This window comes from Oratosquilla oratoria, chromosome 19 (genome assembly GCF_046742065.1).
Source record: "Oratosquilla oratoria isolate Oo_2021 chromosome 19, ASM4674206v1, whole genome shotgun sequence".
NCBI classification, from domain to species: domain Eukaryota; kingdom Metazoa; phylum Arthropoda; class Malacostraca; order Stomatopoda; family Squillidae; genus Oratosquilla; species Oratosquilla oratoria.
Window position 1 is genome coordinate 39671863 of NC_134795.1, and position 22333 is coordinate 39694195.

At 39.9% G+C, this 22333-nt stretch overlaps 1 protein-coding gene across 6 annotated transcripts in view; it reads right to left on the bottom strand.

Moving 5' to 3' along the window:
• The window catches only part of Mms19 (MMS19 nucleotide excision repair protein), a 514253-nt gene that overhangs the window by 238820 nt on the left and 253100 nt on the right, over nucleotides 1-22333 (bottom strand). For all 6 annotated transcript variants that reach the window (XR_012967332.1, XM_076202916.1, XM_076202918.1 and 3 more), the window contains one exon: nucleotides 10171-10330. Coding sequence is in view for 5 of the 6 variants with exons in the window: in XM_076202916.1 (XP_076059031.1) it covers nucleotides 10171-10330 (160 nt within the window). In the remaining variant the exon portion in view is untranslated. The remainder of the gene's footprint in view (nucleotides 1-10170; nucleotides 10331-22333) is intronic.

Here is a 22333-nt window from a genome sequence, read left to right on the forward strand (position 1 = left end):
CGTATGTATGTGTTTGTGCGTATATACATGTGTATGTGGCGTATATGCATATGTGTATGTGGCGTATATGCATATGTGTATGTGGCGTATACACATTGTGTGTGTGTGTGGCATATGTATATGTGTGTGTATGTGGCGTATGTATGTGTGTGTGGCGTGCGTGTGTGGCGTGTGTGTGTGTGTGTGTGTGTGTGTGTGTGTGTGTGTGTGTGCATGTATGCGTCTGTGTTAACATGTACAAGTAAGCATGTACGTGCGTGTGTCTGTTCGTATTTGTGTGTACACGCACGCGCATTCACAACATACACTGGTTGTCTAACACGTGTCTACATGTGCGTGTCTACATGTGTGTAAGCGTGTATATGTCTGTTTTTGATCTCCCAAACCACCACCGCCAGTAACAAGAACCTCATGGCGGTGGACTCATCACCCTGATCCACCATTCCATCTGTTTTGTGGACACAAGTGCCACAACCAAAATTCTCCTCCCTACCACAGATAACACAACAGAAACCCAATCCATTCGTATCCGCACAGGCAACAATTCAACACTAACAATAGTTAACATGTACATTCCCCCCCAATCATCCCCCACAGTTCCAACCACCTTCAGACCTCAACTCAGCCAACTAACCTCAATCCCCAACCTGATCATGGGTGGTGACTTCAACGCCAAGTCGTCTGCCTGGTTTGTCGACAACCCTGACACAGACAGAGGGCTTGATATACAGACTCAATTCGACTCATTGACTATCATGAACAACACGCATAATCATACACATATCCCATACCAAGCCCTCTACACTCCCTCCTCTCCTGATATCACCTTTTGCTCCCCCTGCCTAACCCCAACAACATCATGGAGAGTGGTCGGAGCCCTTGGTTCTGACCACCTTCCAATCATCATCACCACCAAAACAAGATGCACCCCAGCTGGCCACAGACACACTTACACCAATTACAAGAGAGCTAACTGGGAAGCCTTTAATGAAGAGACAGAACAACATTTTGAAACACTTAACAGTACACCAATCACAAACATAAACAATGCTGTGCACGCTTTTAATACAATCATACAAAACGCAGACAAGAGATACATCCCTAGAGGCAACAGAAAATCACACAACTTCACACCAGAAATCCAAGGCCTCATCAGACAACGTGACACACTTAAACACGATACCCCCACACCTATCCCTCAAACCATAGCAGACCAAATACAAACACTAAACACTGTGATTGCCAATAAAATACATGAACAAAAAACACAAAATTGGCAAAACTTTATCAATACACTTGATCACAAAACAAACACCAGCAAATTGTACAAAACACTCAACAGCATCACACTATCCAACACTAACACTACACGCTCTCACGCAGCAATAATCACAACAACAGATAATCTACCCTCAAACAAACAACAAGCAAACGCACTCATACGTCATTTTGCACAGACGAGCCATCTTACATCTCACCCTGACGACCGACGCACCATTCGACGTAAGAAAGACTTTCCCACAGACTCAGACTATACACCCTTCATAGACAGTCAGACAAAACTCATAATGCATAGTCTCAAGCACTCATCTGCCTATGGCCCTGATAACATAAGCAACATCCACCTAAAACACATTGGACCACAAGGTATACACGCACTCACAAACATTGCAAACTACAGCTATTCACACAACACTATACCCGACATCTGGAAGCATGGTAAAATAATCACCATTCCAAAACCGAACAAAGACCCAACAATCCCAACATCGCACCGCCCAATCACACTTCTCTGCACCCCCTCTAAAGTCATTGAACGCCTAATACTTAAACTTGTCACACCATATATTCCCCTTGCTGACTCACAACACGGTTTTAGGCCACTACACTCCACAAACACTCTTCTGACAAACCTCACACAAAGAATTTTAGATGGCATCAATTCAGATAGGCCCCACCACAGAACACTTCTTATAACATTGGACATTAGTAAAGCTTTTGATGCTATCCCCCGCCACAACCTAACAAATAAAATATATAACACAGACATGCACAATAACACCAAAAGATGGCTGGCCAATTATCTGGCAGGCAGGAATGCTCATGTGTCATATAATGGCCAATCATCGCACATCAGAAACATTAAGAACGGAGTACCACAGGGCTCAGTTCTATCCCCCACATTATTTAATCTATACATGCATGACTTACCCACGCCAGACACCTCAGAAATACAAATCTCTTCCTACGCAGACGACATAACAATCACATGCACACATCGTAACACAGACAAAGCTGCAGAAATAATCCAGCCTTACCTTGACACACTCAACACATGGTTCATCACAAACAGACTCAAAATAGCTCCAACCAAATCTACAGCAACACTTCTCACCAACTGGACAAAAGAACACAAATACATACCTCATCTCTACATCAACAACACTCTAATACCACACACAAACACACCGAAAATTCTTGGTGTAACATACGATACATCCATGTCTTTCAAACAACACCTCACAAACATAAAAAACAAATGCACACCTAGACTTAACGCACTTAAGTCAATCACTGGAACAACATTTGGACAAAACAAAGAAACTAATATAACAATATACAAACAATGCATACGCTCAGTGATGAATTATGCGAGTCCTGCATGGGCTCCTAATCTCAGTGAGACACACCACAACACCCTTCAAATCATACAAAACAAAGCCCTAAAAACAAGTACAGGCTGCACAAATACATCACCTACAGACCATTTACACCATGAAACAAAAGTCCTCAAAGTCAAGGACCACCTCGACATGAGAGGCACACAAACACTTGCTGCAGCCACCACAAACACATCACACCCGCTACACTACATAGCAGAACACCCACACACACCAAGAAACATTAAAACTACACCCATAGACCTTTATTACTCACAGATACTCTCTTCTCTTCCTCCACAACCACCAAAAACCAGCCTCCGGAAACATATTCATAATCATATCACTCACCGCTCCATTAACACACTGAAAGACAACACACTGCTGCATGCCAGACCCCCTGATATCCACCCTTCTGAATCCTCTCTCCCACGTAAGGACAGAGTCCACTTGGCCAGACTGCGATGCGGTCACCACCCAGCACTTCTAAGCTACCAGAAGAGGCTGGACGACCGTGTTGTGAACAGCTGCCCAGGATGTAACACTTCACCCCATACCATACAACACATAATGGAAGACTGCATTATACACAATCATGCACGCAAACAACACAACATACACTCTATAAAGGATTTGTGGGAAAACCCAGTTTCGGCTGTGGCCTTCCTTGGGGAGACGGGACTGCTCGGACAGACAGTCTAGGGAACGACAACAACAACAACCTCATAAGAGAAATTAAGACACGACAAGCGCAGTCATTATCAGACTTATTAGTTGTGTTCCAAATGAAAGAAACATTACACTTTAACAGGTTAGGGTGGTAAAATTGTTTGCGATGTTGCCGCGTGTGTGCATATGCGTGCCCGACTCGGCGCGAATTTTAAAACGGTTCTCTACATTTGAGATGGTTTTGAAATAAAATCCGTGTATGATTGAATCCGTGTTATTCGAATCCGCGTTATTTGAGGGACCCCTGTATTCTTTTTCTGTGATGGGGGAATTCCCTGTGGTGGGGGAAAAGAATACTGCCACCAAGTATTTCCACTTGGATCATAAGAGGCGAGAAGAAAGGGACGGGGAGTGGGACTAGGCATCCTTCTCCTTGTAGCCCCACAGGGCACATTCCTAAATAAAAAAGAGAAGGCATAAAGGTAAAGTAGGCAAAGAGGAGAGCAGATGTGAAATGGGGTAAGAGTATGACAGAAAATTTTGAAAGTAATAAAAAGATGTTTTGGAAAGAAATTAAGAGAGGAAGAGGAGGTGAATCAAGTAGAGAAGAAAAGGTAAAAGGTGCAGATGGAGAGATGATAATGGAAGAGAAGGCAGTAAGGGGAAGATGGGAACAATATTTTAGGGAGTTGCTAATTGTGAAGGAGGATAGGGAAGGAAAGATAGCTGCAGTGGGAAATGCTAAGAAAATGACAGTGATGAGTGAGGAGAATGGAGGAAAAATAAGGAAGGATGAGGTGAAGGCAGTTGTTAAGATGATGAAAACAGGTAAGGCACCTGGTCTGGATGAATGCCATGCAGAATGTCTGAAAAAGGGAGGTACAGTGATGGTGGACTGGTTGGTGAGGTTATTTGATGTTTGCTGGAGAGAGTAGAGTGCCGGAGGACTGGATGAGTGCCTGTATAGTTCCTCTTTACAAGGGAAAAGGGGAAAAGTGTGAATGCAGTAGTTTCAGAGGGATTAGCTTGTTAAGTGTAGTTGGGAAGGCTTATGGGAGGATCTTGATTGAGAGGATTAGGAGAGAACAGGAGTAATTGGTGAGGAACAGTGTGGATTTAGGACAAGTAGAGGTTGTGTAGATAAAGATCTTTGTGGTAAGACAGATATGTGAGAAAGCTATAGGAAAGGGGAAGGATGTTTTTTGGGCTTTTATGGATCTGGAAAAGGCTTATGATAGGGTAGACAGAAAGGCACTGTGGGAGGTTATGCAGATATACGGGATAGGAGGAAAGCTTCTAGGAGCTGTCAAGAGTTTTTATGAGAGTAGTAGAGCTTGTGTCAGGATTGGAAATGGAGAGAGTGAGTGGTTCGAGGTAAAGGTGGGACTTCGTCAAGGATGCGTTATGTCGCCCTGGCTGTTCAACTTATACATGGATGGGGTGGTGCGAGAGGTAAATACAATGGTAGTGGGCAAGGGATTGGAGATGGTTAAAGAAAATGGAGAAAAGTGGGAGGTGAGCCAGATGTTATTTGCGGACGACACTGCGCTTGTGGCAGGATCGGAGGAGGGATTGAGGAAGTTGGTGACAGAGTTTGGGAGAGTATGTGATAGAAGAAAGCTAAAGATAAATGTGGGTAAAAGTAAGGTGATGAGATGTACAAGGGGTGAAAATGGCAGTAGACTGGAAGTGAGCATTAAGGGAGAGCAACTCGAGGAAGTGGATAGTTTTACATACTTGGGTGCAAATGTGGCAGGAAAAGGTGGAGTGAAGGTGGAGGTAGAATGTAGATTGAGAGAAGCGAGTAAATGCCTTGGTGGATTAAAGAGTGTAATGAGGAATAGACATTTGGGAATGGATGCTAAGAGGAGACTGTATGAAGGAGTGATTGCGCCAACAGCACTGTATGGGGCAGAAACATGGAACATAAGAGAAGAAGAGATAAGGAGTTTGAATGTGTTTGAGATGAGGTGTCTGAGAAGTATGATGGGGGTTACTAGGCTAGAGTGAGAAATGAGGAGGTGAGGAGGAGAACAGGGGTGGAAAAGGAGCTGGGAGATAGGGATGATGAAAGAACATTAGGATGGTTTGGACACATGGAAAGAATGAGTGAAGAAAGACTAGTAAAAGAGGTATGGAAGGCAGATGTGGAGGGAGTGAACATGAGGGGACGTCCTAGGATGAGGTGGATGGATGGGGTGAAGGGGCTTTGGGGAAGAGGGGAATGTCTGTTGAGGAAGGACGGGAGAGGACAGAAGACAGGGGTGAATGGAGAATGGTTGTATATGGATGATGCTGTGATTGCATGAGGTGGAATGGGCGGCGGGGTGGGGGATGAGGTAGTATGTGTGAGCAAAAGTTGACACAGCTCGAAGGGTTTCTCCCCGTCTTCTCCTTTTATCCAATGGGGGGACGGAGAGTGGGGGGTCGCCGATTTGATGAAGCGGCCTTGCTGTGGATGTGCTGTGTCTTGCGACACTGCTTCTGACCCAGGGCAGTGGACAAGGTGCAGGGATGACCCGTCATCCAGGAGGTGCTCACATAAGAGGGAGGGTGGAGGGGTGTGGAGTGTATTCAGGGATGGAATGGGTGGGAATGATTTTATGCCTTTCCCTTTTTGGCTACCTCCCTTGTAAGGGGGAAAAAGCCTTGGTATATGTATGTATGTACGTTTCCCCAATGATCTCCACCTATCATAGTCATTTCTTCAACATATTTCTTTCAAGTTAAAATCACCCATAATTACCAGATTTCCTTCTTTGTTTAGAGTTTCATTTAGCATTTGTCTTGTGTCTTCCACCATTTTGGAGTGTTCACTTTAATTCCATGTGTGAGTTTTAGGCGGGACATAAATCACTGCATACTTTCTATTTTTCATATCTCTACCCTCAACTCTTATCAGTCTGCTCCACATTATTCTCTCCTCCTGTGACTATTGTCGCTTTTATCTTTTTCTTGGTTAGTAACATGACTCCTCCACCCTGTTTTGTTTCTCTGTTTCTGATCCAACAATTGTATAAGCCTTGCCCTATACTATTTGGTGGTAATGATCCTTTCAATTTTGTCTCCACAATCCCCATTATATATGGTTTTTCTTGTTCTAGATAGTAATTTAGTTAATTTATTCCTATAATCAACCTACCGTATATTTCCGTGTATAAGACGACCTTTGTACAGGGTGGGCCGCGGAAACTTCCCGATTTGAGGATTGAATAATAAATTGTTTACACTTCACAATTCTTTATTCTAATTTAGTGCCTGTCACACAACATGGGAGATTTAATTTTACACAGTTTTAAAAACAATATCTTTTAAATGTCCACCCCCATTGTCAATACACTGATTCAGACGATTCAGACGATTTCGGAAGTATACTCTCTCTGGCATGGTGAGCAGTATATTGGCTATTTGAGTTTGGATGGCATTCTGTAGGTCTTCCAGGGTCTGTGGACAGTCGTTATAAACCAGGGATTTGAGATAATCCCACAGGAAATAATCACAGGGAGCTAAATCAGGCGAGCACGCTGGCCAATTTAAGTCTTCTCTCAGGGAAATCAGCCCGCTCGCCTGATTTAGCCCCCTGTGATTATTTCCTGTGGGGTTATCTCAAATCCCTGGTTTATAACTACTGTCCACAGACCCTGGAAGACCTACAGAATGCCATTCGTACTGAAATAGCCAATATACCACTCACCATGCTAGAGAGAGTAGACCAAAGCTTCCGAAATCGTCTGAATCAGTGTATTGACAATGGAGGTGGACATTTAAAAGATATTGTTTTTAGAACTGTGTAAAAGTAAATCTCCCATGTTGTGTGACAGGCATAAAATTAGAATAAAGAATTGTGAAGTATAAACACTTTATAATTCAATCCCCAAATCGGGAAGTTTCCGTGCCCCACCCTGTATAAGACGGGGCACAAAATTAGAGCAAATTTTTATGAATTTATCTCATATCGGTAGTATAAGACGACTGCTAAATTACAAAAGCATCAGTGTATCAAACCTACCGTACAAAGAGAATTGTTTTGATTACGTTTATCAGCTGTTTTTTTCCGCTTTTTCTCTTTTCTTTCTCATTACTTAACTGTATCCTTATACCAGATAAATTACTTACTGTATCCTTATAAATTCAAAATAAATGAAATAACAAAGCAAATCATGTATCATGATTTTCTGAGAACACACGTCAACTAACAAAAACGATTTGTTTACGTTCCTAGTTCGACGTTTAAAGATAACGTTAGGTATCAATGGAACGAGTGGATGACGAATGGAGAGATGTCATTTACAAAAGGTGGAACTATGCGTAGTGCATCACTTGATGTTCTCTGCGAGTTTGTTATTAAAGCTTGGGAAAGTGTTAAGGTCAAAAGTATCGTAAAATCTTTTAAAAAATTTAGAATCTCTAATGCCATGGATGGCACTGAAGATGATTTATTGTATGAAAGTGATGACGAAGCCGAAGTCGACTCACCGGAACCGGACTGGGAACCCTACAATGACGGCATATTTGAGGAATCTTGTGATATGTTCGAACAACTTTTCGAAACAGAGTGATGATTGTGACGAGTTTGAAGGGTTTTATATAAATAAATAAAGAAATAAAGTTTTACAATGTTTTAAGTTTTAAATGTGATGTAATTTTATTGAAAATAAAGGTTTTAGAAATACGTTTGATGTGTAATATTGATGATGATTAGAAATTAAGTTTTATAATTTTATAATTTTTAAATTTTCTGTTTTAAATGCAACTACTGTAATATATTTTTTATTGATAAATAAATGTTTTATGTACTGTAATCCAAAATTGTTATTTTCAGTCTTAAAAATTACTGAAAAGTTAGCGAAAGAAAAAGGTTGCGGTCTCACTAAACGTCAACCAAAGTCGACCAAAGCCGACCAAACCCAAACAATAACAGCTTTTGCTCAAATCCATATAATTATGTATTAAAATTAGCATATGGTTGAATTATATGACCTATTTTCTTTAAAATGTGTGATTTTCATGTAATTTGATCAAAAAGGAATTACGCTTTTATCCTCTGCAAAATTACCAAAGTCGCCCAACGCCGACCAAACACAAACAATGACGGCTTTTCCTCAAATGCATAAATTTATATAAAAATTAGTATTTGGTTGCATTATTTGACCTATTTTCTTTAAAATGTATGATTTTCATGAAATTTGATCAAAGAGAAGTTACGTTTTTATCACCTGCAAAATTACCAAAGTCGACCAACGCCGACCAAAGCCGATCAAATTATGCATTTGAGCAAAAGCCGTCATTGTTTGTGTTTGGTCGACTTTGGTAATTTTGCAGAGGATAAAAACGTAACTTTTCTCTGATCAAATTACATGAAAATCACACATTTTAAAGAAAATTGGTCAAATAATGCAACCATATGCTAATTTCTATATAAAATTATGCATTTGAGCAAAAGCTGTCATTGTTTGGGCTTGGTCGGCTTTGGTCGGCGTTGGTCGACGTTTAGTGAGACCATTAAAAGTACCGTAATTTCATTAATATAGAATTATTCCTCGAATTTATTAACAATTGCAATTTACTATAAAGATATGCCAATAATATATAAGGTAAATATGGTTTAATTACCTTTATTACCAGTTCTTATCATAATGTGAATCATTTCCTGTGTATCTGTGGTTATCCACAGGCTAGCCTACCAAGTCATCTCACGTAGAATTCAAGGTCTGATTTTTATAATGGTAGTATAAGACAACCCCCAATTTTAAGGGGTGAATTTTTGGATTTTAGGGTCGTCTTATATGTGGAAATATACGGTATATTGATATATGTTACCTTTAATTTTTTCCTTTTCTGCTCCTGTGTTTTCTTTTCCTTAATGTACCATTTCCTCAGTCTCAAATCCATTACTCTCCAAAAACACTCCTTCCTTTCATTGTTCTTTTTTTCTTTCTTTTCTTAGCTTCATCTTTTTTTTTTTTTTCTCTTTTTCCTCATCACTTAGTTCCTTTTTTATCCATAAATTTTTGCTGCATTTGATATTTCTTCCACTATCTTCTGGAAATTTAGTTTTACTTTGAGAGGTCTATTCTTCCTCTTCAGAATATTTTCCTATTCTATATATTTCTTCTATTTCCTTTTCAAATTCTTGTCCTTCCTCCTGTATTTCTTTTAGTATTTCCCTTACTATATTCTTCTCTTCTTTTTCCCTTTGGAACCTGATTAGTCCATGTTTTTCATTAATACCATAAATTACAATACAATTTTCTTACCCAAACTTTTTTTTCATTACTTTTATCACAGTATCCTTTGTATTTTTGTTTATTAGTTCTCCATTTCTTTAAATAGTATTTTTTTGGTTTTATATTCTTTATTTGGTTTTTAATTTCCATCATGTTTTTTTATATATATATTTTCAACAGCTTTGCCTGGTTCTATTAAGATCTTCTCATTAACTTCCCTCAACAAAGTTTCATTTTTATTTGTGTCATCATTTTCAGCTTTTCATTATCATTTTTACTATAGTTAACTCCTTTATCATTTCTTCAATTTCCCTAATTAATACTGCATTTTCCTTTCTGAATTCACTCACTTCTTTGTAATTGGTTGTGTTCCTTTTTCCATTCAACAATTTCCCTTTTCATTTCAGACATTTCTTGATTTATTGATATGTTTTTGAAGTCCATACCTCTTTCTGTTACCCTCAAAATCAAGGGGGCCAACCTATACACAAAGCATATAAATTGAAGATTTCTTGGCCAAAAATCAAGGGTTGACCAATCTGCAAGATCAACTTTGTACAGAAGTATATACACCATGCTAAAAATTTCATAAACAAAAGTTCTTTGCTACTCACCAAGAATGAAGCTTTTGTGTTATCTTGTGGATGTGATGTCATCTGTTTGGCAAAGCTGGGCAACTGAGGGAATTTTTGCAATAAGGTTTCAACAGGTTCCTCTTCTATGGATTTTCCCAAGAGAAGGAACACAAGGGGTTGTACAGTAACTATTGGATCACTGGAAAATCCAAATAACGAATTACAAAGCATTCACTCTCTCAAAACTAATGCATGCACTCCACAATCATTTTTTCACCCAAAAGACATTACAATGAGTTACAATAATAAAGCATGCTAATAAGAGACCTTATGGTCCATAATGAGGTCAGAGAAAAAAAAATTGCTAGTGCTTTTCCATGTGAATTTTAAAAATATAAATTCTATCACCTTTAACAACCTTTGTTGTATGATTCTATACATTGATGAAATTGTTGCCAAACCTGTTTCTATCTACTTTTAGGTTTAAATTGTATTCTAAGAACTTGAGGTCACTATTCCTCATCCAGTTAGTATTTAGTGGAGGAAAAAAAAAAAAAAAAAAAAAAAAAAAAATTGATAATATAAATTCCTTTTAAAATATCAAGGGAAGGGGCCAATGATGAGTACCTGCATGTGGTAGGTCTGCATGACAGACAGCAAAGTTGGCAGTTTCAAAGTCCATCAACCCACTCACCTCCTTCAGAAGATGAAGTCTTGAGGGGGCTGATATTTGGAAAAAGTGACCACGTACTAATTGAAATGGAATTGAAAGAACAAATGGACCAAAGCAAAAATGATAAACATAGAATAGGAAGACCTATGTATAACAAAACAAACTTTGAGAAACTTAAAACATTCTTTCGCAATGCAAACTGGGAAAAATTCTAAAACGAAGATACAGGGATTGAAGAAAAATGGAATACAGACGCTCCTCTACTTATGTTCATTCGTTTTACGCTTTTTCGATTTTACGTTTGAACTGACTGGAAAAAAAAATTGTAAAAAAAAAAATGTTTTGAGTGAATTTTTAGTTTTGCGCACTCTCCGTAGTTCAAACGATACTTACGCATGACGCTGCGTCCATTGTTTACATGGCACAAACGACAGACTGAACGTGCCTTGCCTCATCCTCCTCCCCCTCCTCCTCCACCATCTTAATTTATGTTGCTTGAATTTAATTTATTTGAAATTAATGTTATTATTTTACAATGTTATGTGTATAATTAATGATTTAGGGGTGTTTTATAAGATATGATAATAGAATTTACGGATGTATAGTACAGTAACAACTTACGTTCATTTTCAACTTACGTTCGGCCGTTCGGAACGTAACTAAAACGTAAGTTGAGGAGCGTCTGTATATTAAAAGAAATTTATAATGAAGGAGTGAACAAATATGTACCACAACAAAAAATGGAAAAGGCATACAAAAAGAGCTGGTACAACAAAAGATGTAGTGAAGCTAAGGAAAAAAGAGACAAAGCTTGGAAAAAATGGAAAAGAGATAAGAAATAAAGCAAATGGCAAACGTACATCAAACTAAGAAACAAATATGTAAAAATACGCAGAGATGAAAAGAGGAATTATGAAAAAAGGATAATAGACAAATGTAAGGAAGAACCCAAACTATTTTACAAATATGTAAATGGAAAACTGAAAAACAAACAAGAAAAAGAAAAACTGCGCCAAGATAAAAAGGAATATACAGAAGAACTGGAAATGGCTGAAATTATGAACAACCACTTCAGATCAGTATTCACAATAGAAAACTCGCCTAACAGTGTAGATAGAGAGAATTATCCCCAGCAATGAAAGAAATAAACGTAACACAAAAAGAAATCAGTGATCAAATTAAAACCCTTGATGTCAGAAAATCACATGGCCCAGACGGGATTGCAAACTGGATACTGAAGGAATGTATGGAAGAATTAACTGACAAAATATATATAATTAAATCCTCACTTAAAGAAGGAAAAGTACCATTGGACTAGAAAAAGGCAAACATTGTACCAATTTATTAGGGAGGTGATAAAGAAGATCCATCTAACTACAGACCGGTCTCACTAACAAGCACAATAGCAAAAATTTGTGAAAGAGTTGTCAAAAACAGATGGGTTAAATACCTGGAAGAAAAATCTATACTGAACCCAAATCAATTTGGATTCAGACAAGGCAGATCATGTACAACAAATCTTATCTGCTTTTACTCAAGATTAGTAGACATAATACAAGAAAGAGATGGATGGGCGGACTGCTTTTCTGGACTTGCAAAAGGCATTCGATAAGGTATCTCATAAGAAATTAATAAATAAGATAGAATCAAAGGGTGGAATCAGAGGAAAATTATTTGAATGGATAGAAGACTTCCTGATTGGGAGGAAAATGAGAGTTGTAATTAGAGAAAAATTCTCCAACTGGGAAGAAGTAAAAAGTGGTGTCCCGCAAGGATCGGTACTGGCCCCAATCATGTTCGCCGTATACATTAATGACATGAATGAAGGTGTAGAGTGCTATATGAATTTTTTTGCAGATGATGTAAAATTAAGTATACAAAAGAAGGTAAAAACGGAAGAAGACTGCAACTCATTGCAACAAGATCTGGACACGATATGGAATTAGACTCAAAAGTGGGAAGTGAAATTTAATATAAAGAAATGCAGTATAATGGAATTTGGAAAGAGTAAAAACAGAATATCAAAAGATTACAGAATTGGAGAAGAAAAAATAAAAAAGCAAACTCTGAAAAAGATCTTGGAGTGATGATTGGAAAGGACATGAAACCTGATAAGCATATAAATAAAATATTCGGAGAAACCTACAACTTATTGAGGTCAATCAAAGTGGCATTTACTTATATGGATGAAGAAATGATAGAGAAAATACTAACTACACTAATAAGACCAAAACTTGAGTACGCAGCATCACTTTGGGAACCCAGCACCAAAAAGAATATTAAGAAACTAGAAAGATTACAAAGAGCGACAACCAAACTAGCACCGACTCTCGCCGAACTAACATATGAGCAAAGACTATCCAAACTGAACCTACCAACTCTGGAACAAAGAAGAGAAAGAGGAGATTTGCTATCTACAGAATAATGAAAGGAATGGAAGTTTTAGACAGGAACGACCTGTTAGTGTGGGACTACGGTAAAACGAGAGGACACGGAAAAAAACTGAAAAAAGATAGCTATAGAAAAAACTTGAAAAGGAACAGTTCCCCACACAGAGCGATTAATACAAGCAACAAATTAGACAACAAAACAGTATGTGCACACACTATACAAGATTTTAAGATAAAACTTGATGCGGAGAGATACAAAGACGGGTCACCACGCGCATAGCTCCCCTCCCGTATATTACAACTAGGTAAATACACCTAGCTCTACTCTATCCTTCACTCCCTCCCACTCCTCCTTCAGCTTCTTCTTGTACTCCTTCTCCTTTTCATTTAAAGAGTTCACTCTAAGCACCTCCCTACCTTTTGTCCCTTTCCTCTTTCTCCATCTATCCTCCACTCTCAACTTACCTTCCACCAAAAAATTATCTGATATTCCCCCACCCTCTCCCCTTAGCACATGTACATCCTTAACTCTTCCTATCATAATCCTATTTACCACTACATAATCCATTAACGCTCTATCTACCACCCTTCCATCCACCACCCTCTCCCATGTGTACTTATGCTTGACTTTCTTCTGAAACACTGTATTTGCTATCATCAACTCTCTAGACACATTTCCACCATCAACTCTCCACTACGATTCTTTCCTGGAATTCCACATTTCCCAACCACTCCATCAATTGGACCATTTCCTACCCTAGCATTAAGGTCTCCCAATACTATTACATTGACATTTCTCCCTAAATCCTCTATGCACTCATTTAAATCTATCCAAAGGGCCTCCCTTTCTTCTACACTCTTCTGCCAGGCCCATATGCACTTACAAAGACCCACATCTCCTTTCCCGGTTTCACCTTCATCCACATTATCCTTGAAGAAACCTCCTTCCACTCCACTACACGTTTACCTATCTCTTCACTTACTAGAATAGCCACCCTTTCCCTCCCTTGCCCTCTCTTCACTCACCTCCTCATTTCTCACTCTATCTAGCCTAGTAACCCCCATCATACTTCACAGACACCTCATCTCAAACATATTCAAACTCCTTCTCTCTTCCTTTCTTATGTTCCATGTTTCTGCTCCATACAGTGCTGTTGGCACAATCACTCCTTCATATAGTCTCCTCTTAGCATCCATTCCCAAATGTCTATTCCTCATTACACTTTTTAATCCACCAAGGCATTTACTCGCTTCTCTCAATCTACATTCTACTTCCACCTCCACTCCACCCTTTCCTGCCACATTTGCATCCAAGAATCTAAAACTATCCACTTCTCCAGTCGCTCTCCCTTAATGCTCACTTCCAGTCTGCTGTCACTTTCACCCCTTGTACATCTCATCACCTTACTTTTACCCACATTTATCTTCAACTTTCTTCTTTCACACACTCTCCCAAACTCTCTCACCAACTTCCTCAATCCCTCCTCTGATCCTGCTACAAGTGCAGTGTCGTCCGCAAACAACAGCTAGCTCACCTCCCACTTTTCTATATTTTCTTTAACAATCTCCAATCCTTGACCCACTACCCTTGCATTTACCTCTCACACCACCCCATCCATGTATAAGTTGAACAGCCAGGGTGACATAACACATCCCTGATGAAGTCCAACCTTTACCTCGAACCACTCACTCTCTCCATTTCTAATACAGGCACTCATCCAGTCCTCCGGCACTCTACCCTCTCTCCATTAAATAACCTCACCAGCCAGTCCATCACTGTACCTCCTTTTTTTTAATTATTCTGCATGGCATCCATCCAGACCAGATGCATCACCTGCTTTCATCATCTTAACAAATGCCTTCACTTCATCTTTCCTTATTTCTCCTCCATTTCCTCACTCATCATGGTAATTTTCTTAGCACTTCCCATTGCAACTATTTTTCCCTCCCTATCCTCCTTCACATTTAGCAACTCCCTAAAATACTTTGCCCATCTTCCCCTTACTGCCTTCTCTTCCATTATCATCTCTCCATCTGCACCTTTTACCTTTTCTTCTCTACTTGATTCGCCTCCTTTTCCTCTCTTAATATCTTTCCAAAACATCTTTTTATTACTTTCAAAATTTTCTGTCATGCTCTTACCCCATTTCACATCTACTCTCCTCTTTGCCTCCTTTACCTTGTGCTTTACTTTTCTTTGTATTTCTCACATGACTCCCTCTTCCTATTTTGTAATCAATCTGTGAAAGCATGCTTCTTCTCTTATACAACCTTCTTTGTTTCCTGATCCTACCATTCACTACCCTTCCTTCTATTTCCTCCTGTCCTTCTTGTTCCACACACCATCTTTGCACACTTTGTGACTCCCTCCTTGAACCATCCCCATTCCTCCTCCACTCCTAGCTCTACTATATCCTTCACTCCCTCCCACTCCTCTTTCAGCTTCTTCTTGTACTCCTTCTCCTTTTCATTTTCCTTTAAAGAGTTCACTCTAAGCACCTCCCTACCTTTAGTCCTTTTCCTCTTTCTCCATCTATCCTCCATTCTCAACTTACCTTCCACCAAAAAATGATCTGATATTCCCCCACCCTCTCCCCTTAGCACATGTACATCCTTAACTCTTCCTATTATACTCCTATCTACCACTATGTAGTCCATTAACACTCTATCTACCACCCTTCCATCCACCACCATCTACCATGTGTACTTATGCTAAGTACCACCCTCGTTTTTCTCCCATTCAAGAAATCTTTCATCCATTCCAATAACTTTTCTTGTATTTCACCTATTATTTAAATTTTTTAGTAGCTTTTTGTGTGGTATTTTGTCAAAAGCTTTTTGTTAGTCCACGAAAGCACAATCTACCCATCCATCTCTTTCTTGTATTATTTCTATTAACCACTTCTATACGGTGACGCCTACGTAGGCGGCATGAGGAGCAAGTGGGTACTCGATGATGCCGACGTCGCCATCTTCATTATATTTATTGTACGTACCTACGTAATTTCCATTCTCTCTAAACTGGCTTCATCAATTTTCTATGGTTATCAAAATACACGGGTGAAAGAGAACGAACAATTGAGCATTTACTTTTTTATGCGATTATTATGACGCAATATCACACGTCGGGCAGCTAATGCTGCCAGACGTGCGATGTGCCCCGGAGTGAAGAGGTTAATTTTGAGTAAAAGCATATTAAGTTTGTGGTACATTATCTTCCACTTCTAAAACCAAATTGTTTACGATTTAGTATTTTGTTCTCTTCCAAGTGTTTAATCCATTTATTACTAATAACTTTTTTGCATATTTTTGCTACTGTGCTTGTAAGGGATACTAGTCTATAGTTTGTTGGATTTTCTTTGTCTCCTTTGTATATTGGTACAATATTTGCATTTTTCCAATCTTGTGGTACTTTTTCTTCTTTGAGTGAGAAGTCAATTATCTGGTGTATTTAGTCCATTAGTTAATCTATACAGTCTTTCAATATCCAATTAGCAATTCCATCCAGCCCGTGTGACTTTCTGACGTAAGGTGATATTTATGCTTTTTCCCCCTTTCAAAGGAGGTAGCCAAAAAACAAAGGCATAGAAACCACTCCCATCCCCTACATACTCCACTCATCTCTACCCTCTTCCCTCCCTCTTATCTTGGCACCTCCTGGATGATGTGTCATCCCTGCATCTTGTCCACTGGCCTGGGTCAGAAAGATTGCCGCAAGACACAGCACATCCACAGCAAGGCTGCTTCATTAAATCAGCGACCCCTCTCTCCATCCCCTCAGGCAGAGATGGGATCATCCAATAGTATCAGCTACCACTGTTACACTTAATATATTAACCTGCCCACAGGTAAGGTGACAATTATGCAAGTGTGATATCCACACAAATTGAAAAATGGCAACTAGCAGTGAAACAACCCCATGAAGAGCAATGAAACGACCCCACTATGAGTAATGAGATGACCCCAAAAGGAGTAGTGAAATGTTCCCATCAGGTAGTTGTGAGATGGCCCTAACAGGTACATGGCTTAAGGACATGAGGCTAGCACCAAGGGTTCTTGGCATGCTCACGTATCAACAATGCACTGTACAAGATGGTAATGGAAGATCCACTTCCCCCAGGAATTTACAGTTTCTAAGGAAGCAGCTACAGTCACCCAAAGGTGGAAGAAATTGTTAATTAAGTTCAATAGCAAGCCACAATGTTCATGTCACAGTAACCATGCTCTCTATTGGCAGTTGGTAAACTAACAAGTTGCAGATAATCTCAATGCATTGAAGAGTACAGTGTCAACATGCAACCTTTTTCCAATGGTTTTATTGTTAGAGGATGATTCCCCGAGGCCATGATTGACATCCAACATACATATACCAAGGTTTTTTCCCCCTTACAAGGGAGGTAGCCAAAAAGGAAAAGGCATAAAATCATTCCCACCCATTCCATCCCTGAATACACTCCACACCCCTCCACCTTCCCTCTTATCTTAGCACCTCCTGGATGACGGGTCATCCCTGCACCTTGTCCACTGCCCTGGGTCAGAAGCAGTGTCGCAAGACACAGCACATCCACAGCAAGGCCGCTTCATTAAATCGGCGACCCCCCTCTCCGTCCCCTCATGCATAAAGGAGAAGACGGGGAGAAATCCCTTCAGGTTGCGTCAAATTCCGCTCACACATACTACCTCACCCCCCATCCCCCTGCCCATTTCACCTCATGCATCACATCATCATCCATATACAACCATTCTTCATTCACCCGTCTTCTGTCCTCTCCCGTCCTTCCTCAACAGACATTCCCCTCTTCCCCAAAGCCCCCTTCACCCCATCCATCCATCTCATCCTAGGACGTCCCCTCATGTTCACTCCCTCCACATCTGCCTTCCATACCTCTTTTACTAGTCTTTCTTCACTCATTCTTTTCATGTGTCCAAACCATCCTAATACTCTTTCATCAACCCTATCTACCAACTCCCTTTCCACCCCTGTTCTCCTCCTCACCTCATTTCCCACTCTATCTAGCCTAGTAACCCCCATCATACTTCTCAGACACCTCATCTCAAACACATTCAAACTCCTTCTCTCTTCCTCTCTTATGTTCCATGTTTCTGCTCCATACAGTGCTGTTGGCACAATCACTCCTTCACTCCTTCATACAATGATTATCTGTTAGAAGCAAAACCAGACATAATGGGAATTGTAGAGACTAAACTAAGAGCTGAAATACCATCCGTCGTTATTGGACAAGGTCTATACAATTACTGGATAAAAAACAGGGACAAGAAACAGGGAGGGGGAATCATGTTCTTGGCCAAGAAAGACCTAAACGTGACAAAAATTGCAGAGGGCAAAGGTAATGTTGAACTGATCATGATAAAAGTCGAAGGCAAGAATATGTAAAGCAGAAAGTTTGTGGTGACCTATGTGCCTCCAAAAACGAATGCTTGGAAAGAAAACGAACATACAAAAATGCTAGAAGATACAAGAAAATCACTAAATGAGATACTAATGGGTAAGGGTAATCTGGTCATTATGGGGGACTTCAATTGCAAAGAAATTTGTTGGGACAGCATGACAGTGCAAGGAGGAGATGACTCGTGGGGCAATGTACTGCTAGACATGACCATGGAGTACACAATGACCCAATGGGTCCGTGAAAACACAAGGTACAGAAACAATGAAGAGCCATCGAAACTAGATCTAATATTTACAACAGAACCTGAAATAATCAAGAATAGATGGGTAAAACATCTGGAAGACAACAACATATTAAACCCAAGACAATTCGGGTTCAGACAAGGAAGATCATGCACCACAAACTTAATATGCTTTTACTCAAGACTAATAGACATAGTGCAAGAAAGAAATGGATGGGCTGATTGTGCATTCATAGACTTGCAAAAAGCCTTTGACAAAGTACCACACAGAAAATTACTAAAAAAACTGGAACACATAGGAGGAATACAAGGAAACCTACTAAAATGGATGGAGGACTTTCTGACTGGTAGAAAGATGAGAGTAGTGCTCAGAGAAAAATATTCAGATTGGAAAGAGGTGATCAGTGGAGTACCGCAAGGATCTGTACTGGCACCAATAATGTTTGCTATCTATATGAATGACATGGACGAGGACGTGAACTGCTACATGAGCTTCTTTGCTGATGATGCCAAACTGTTAAGGAAAGTAGAAACTGATGAGGACTGTGAAGCACTGCAAGAAGACCTAAATAGGGTATGGAACTGGAGTCAGAAATGGAAGTGGACTTTAATACTAAGAAGTGTAGCATAATGGAGTTTGGAAAAAGCAAAAACAGAATATCAGGAAAATATACAATTGGAACCAAGGAAGTAAAGAAAGTAGGATCCGAAAAAGATTTGGGTGTAATTATCACGAACGACTTGTCCTATGATATACAGATTAACAAAATTGTTGGGTAGACTTACAACTTGCTAAGATCAATAAAAGTGGCATTTACATACTTGGACGAAGACATGATAAAAAAATATTGGTTACATTGATAAGGCCTAGATTAGAGTATGCGGCGACATTGTGGTCCCCCAGTACCAAAAAGAATATAAAGAAAATAGAAAGAATCCAGAGAGCAGCTACAAAAATGGCACCTGCACTTGCAAACCTATCATACGAGGAGAGATTGGCTAAACTGGAGTTACCGACACTGGAGCAAAGAAGAGAGAGTGACCTATTGACCATCTACAGAATCATGAAAGGCACAGAGATACTTGATAGAGAGATCTTACTTAACTGGGACAAAAGAAACACAAGAGGACATGGAAAGAAAATAAAAAAACATAGCTATAGAAGAGAACTGAAGAAAAACAGTTTTCCACATAGAGTTTTGGACACTTGGAACAAACTGGATAATGAAATAGTATGCGCAAAAACCATTCATGAGTTTAAAAACAAACTAGACACTGCGAGATACAATGGCGGGACATCACGAGCATAGCTCCCCTTCCCGCAAAATACAACTAGGTAAATACAGTCTCCTCTTAGCATCCATTTCCAAATGTCTATTCCTCATTACACTTTTTAATCCACCAAGGCATTTACTCGCTTCTCTCAATCTACATTCTACCTCCACCTTCACTCCAACTTTTCCTGCCACATTTGCATCCAAGTATCTAAAACTATCCACCTCCTCCAGTTGCTCTTCCAATGCTCACTTCCAGTCTGCTGCCCCTTTCATCCCTTGAACATCTCATCATCTTACTTTTACCCACCTTTATCTTCAGATTTCTTCTATCACATACTCTCCCAAACTCTATTACCAACTTCCTCAATCCCTCCTCCGATCCTGCCACAAGCTAGGTGTCGTCCGCAAACAACAGCTGGCTCACCTCCCACTTTTCTCCATTTTCTTTAACCATCGCCAATCCCTGACTCACCACCCTTGCATTTACCTCTTGCACTACCCCATCCATGTACAAGTTGAACAGCCAGGGGGACATAACACATCCTTGACGAAGTCCCACCTTTACCTCAAACCACTCACTCTCTCCATTTCCAATCCTGACACAAGCTCTACTACTCTCATAAAAACTCTTGACAGCTCCCAGAAGCTTTCCTCCTATCCCGTATATCTGCCTAACCTCCCACAGTGCCTTTCTGTCTACCCTGTCATAAGCCTTTTCCAGATTCATAAAAGCCTAAAAAACATCCTTCCCCTTTCCTATAGCTTTCTCACATATCTGTCTTACCAAAAAATCTGATCTACACAAACTATACCCATCCTAAATCCACACTGTTCCTCACCAATTACTCCCTCTGTTCCTCTCCTAATCCTCTCAATCAAGATCCTCCCATAAGCCTTCCCAACTACACTTAACAAGCTAATCCCTCTGAAACTACTACATTCACACTTATCCCCTTTTCCCTTGTAAAGTGGAACTATACAGGCACTCATCCAGTCCCCCAGCACTCTATCCTCTCTCCAGCAAACATTAAATAACCTCACCAGCCAGTCCACCATTACTTTACCTCCTTTTTTCAGACATTCTGCACGGCATCCATCCAGACCAGGTGCCTTACCTGCTTTCATCATCTTAACAACTGCCTTCACTTCATCCTTCCTTATTTCTCCTCCATTTTCCGCACTCATCATGGTAATTTTCTTAGCATTTCCCACTGTAACTATCTTTCCCTCCCTACCCTCCTTCACATTTAGCAACTCCCTAAAATATTCTGCCCATCTTCCCCTTACTGCTTTCTCTTCCATTATCATCTCTCCATCTGCACCTTTTACCTTTTCTTCTCTACTTGATTCACCTTCTCTTCCTCTCTTAATTTCATTCAAAAACATCTTTTTATTACTTTCAATATTTTCTGTCATACTCTTACCCCATTTCACATCTGCTCTCCTCTTTGCCTCTTTTACCTTGTGCTTTACTTCTCTTTTCTTTTCTTTGTACCTCTCATATGACTCCCTTGTCCTATTTTGTAACCAATCTGTGAAAGCTCACTTCTTCTCTTCTACAACCTTTTTGTTTCCTCATCCCACCATTCACTACCCTTTCTTCTATTTCCTCCTGTCCTTCTTGTTCCACACACCATCTTTGCACACTTTGTGACTCCCTCCTTGAACCATCCCCATTCCTCCTCCACTCCTAGCTCTACTCTATCCTTCACTCCCTCCCACTCCTCTTTCAGCTTCTTCTTGTACTCCTCCTTTTCCTTTAGAGTTCACTCTAAGCACCTCCCTACCTTTTGTTCTTTTCCTCTTTCTCCATCTATCCTCCACTCTCAACTTACCTTCCACCAAAAAATGATCTGATATTCCCCCACTCTCTCCCCTTAGCACATGTACATCCTTAACTCTTCCTATCATAATCCTATCTACCACTACATAATCCATTAATGCTCTATCTACCACCCTTCCATCCACCACCCTCTCCCATGTTTACTTATGCTTGACTTTCTTCCGAAACATTGTATATGCTATCATCAACTCTCTACACACATCTCCACCATCAACTCTCCACTACAATTCTTTCCTGGAACTCCACATTTCCCAACCACTCCATCAATTGGATCAACATCCAACATAATGACAGTTATTCCAACATTCAAGTGAAGTTTTGGTTGGAGTGTCAAGGACTAAAAAGTGGAAACAAGGCCAAAACAAGG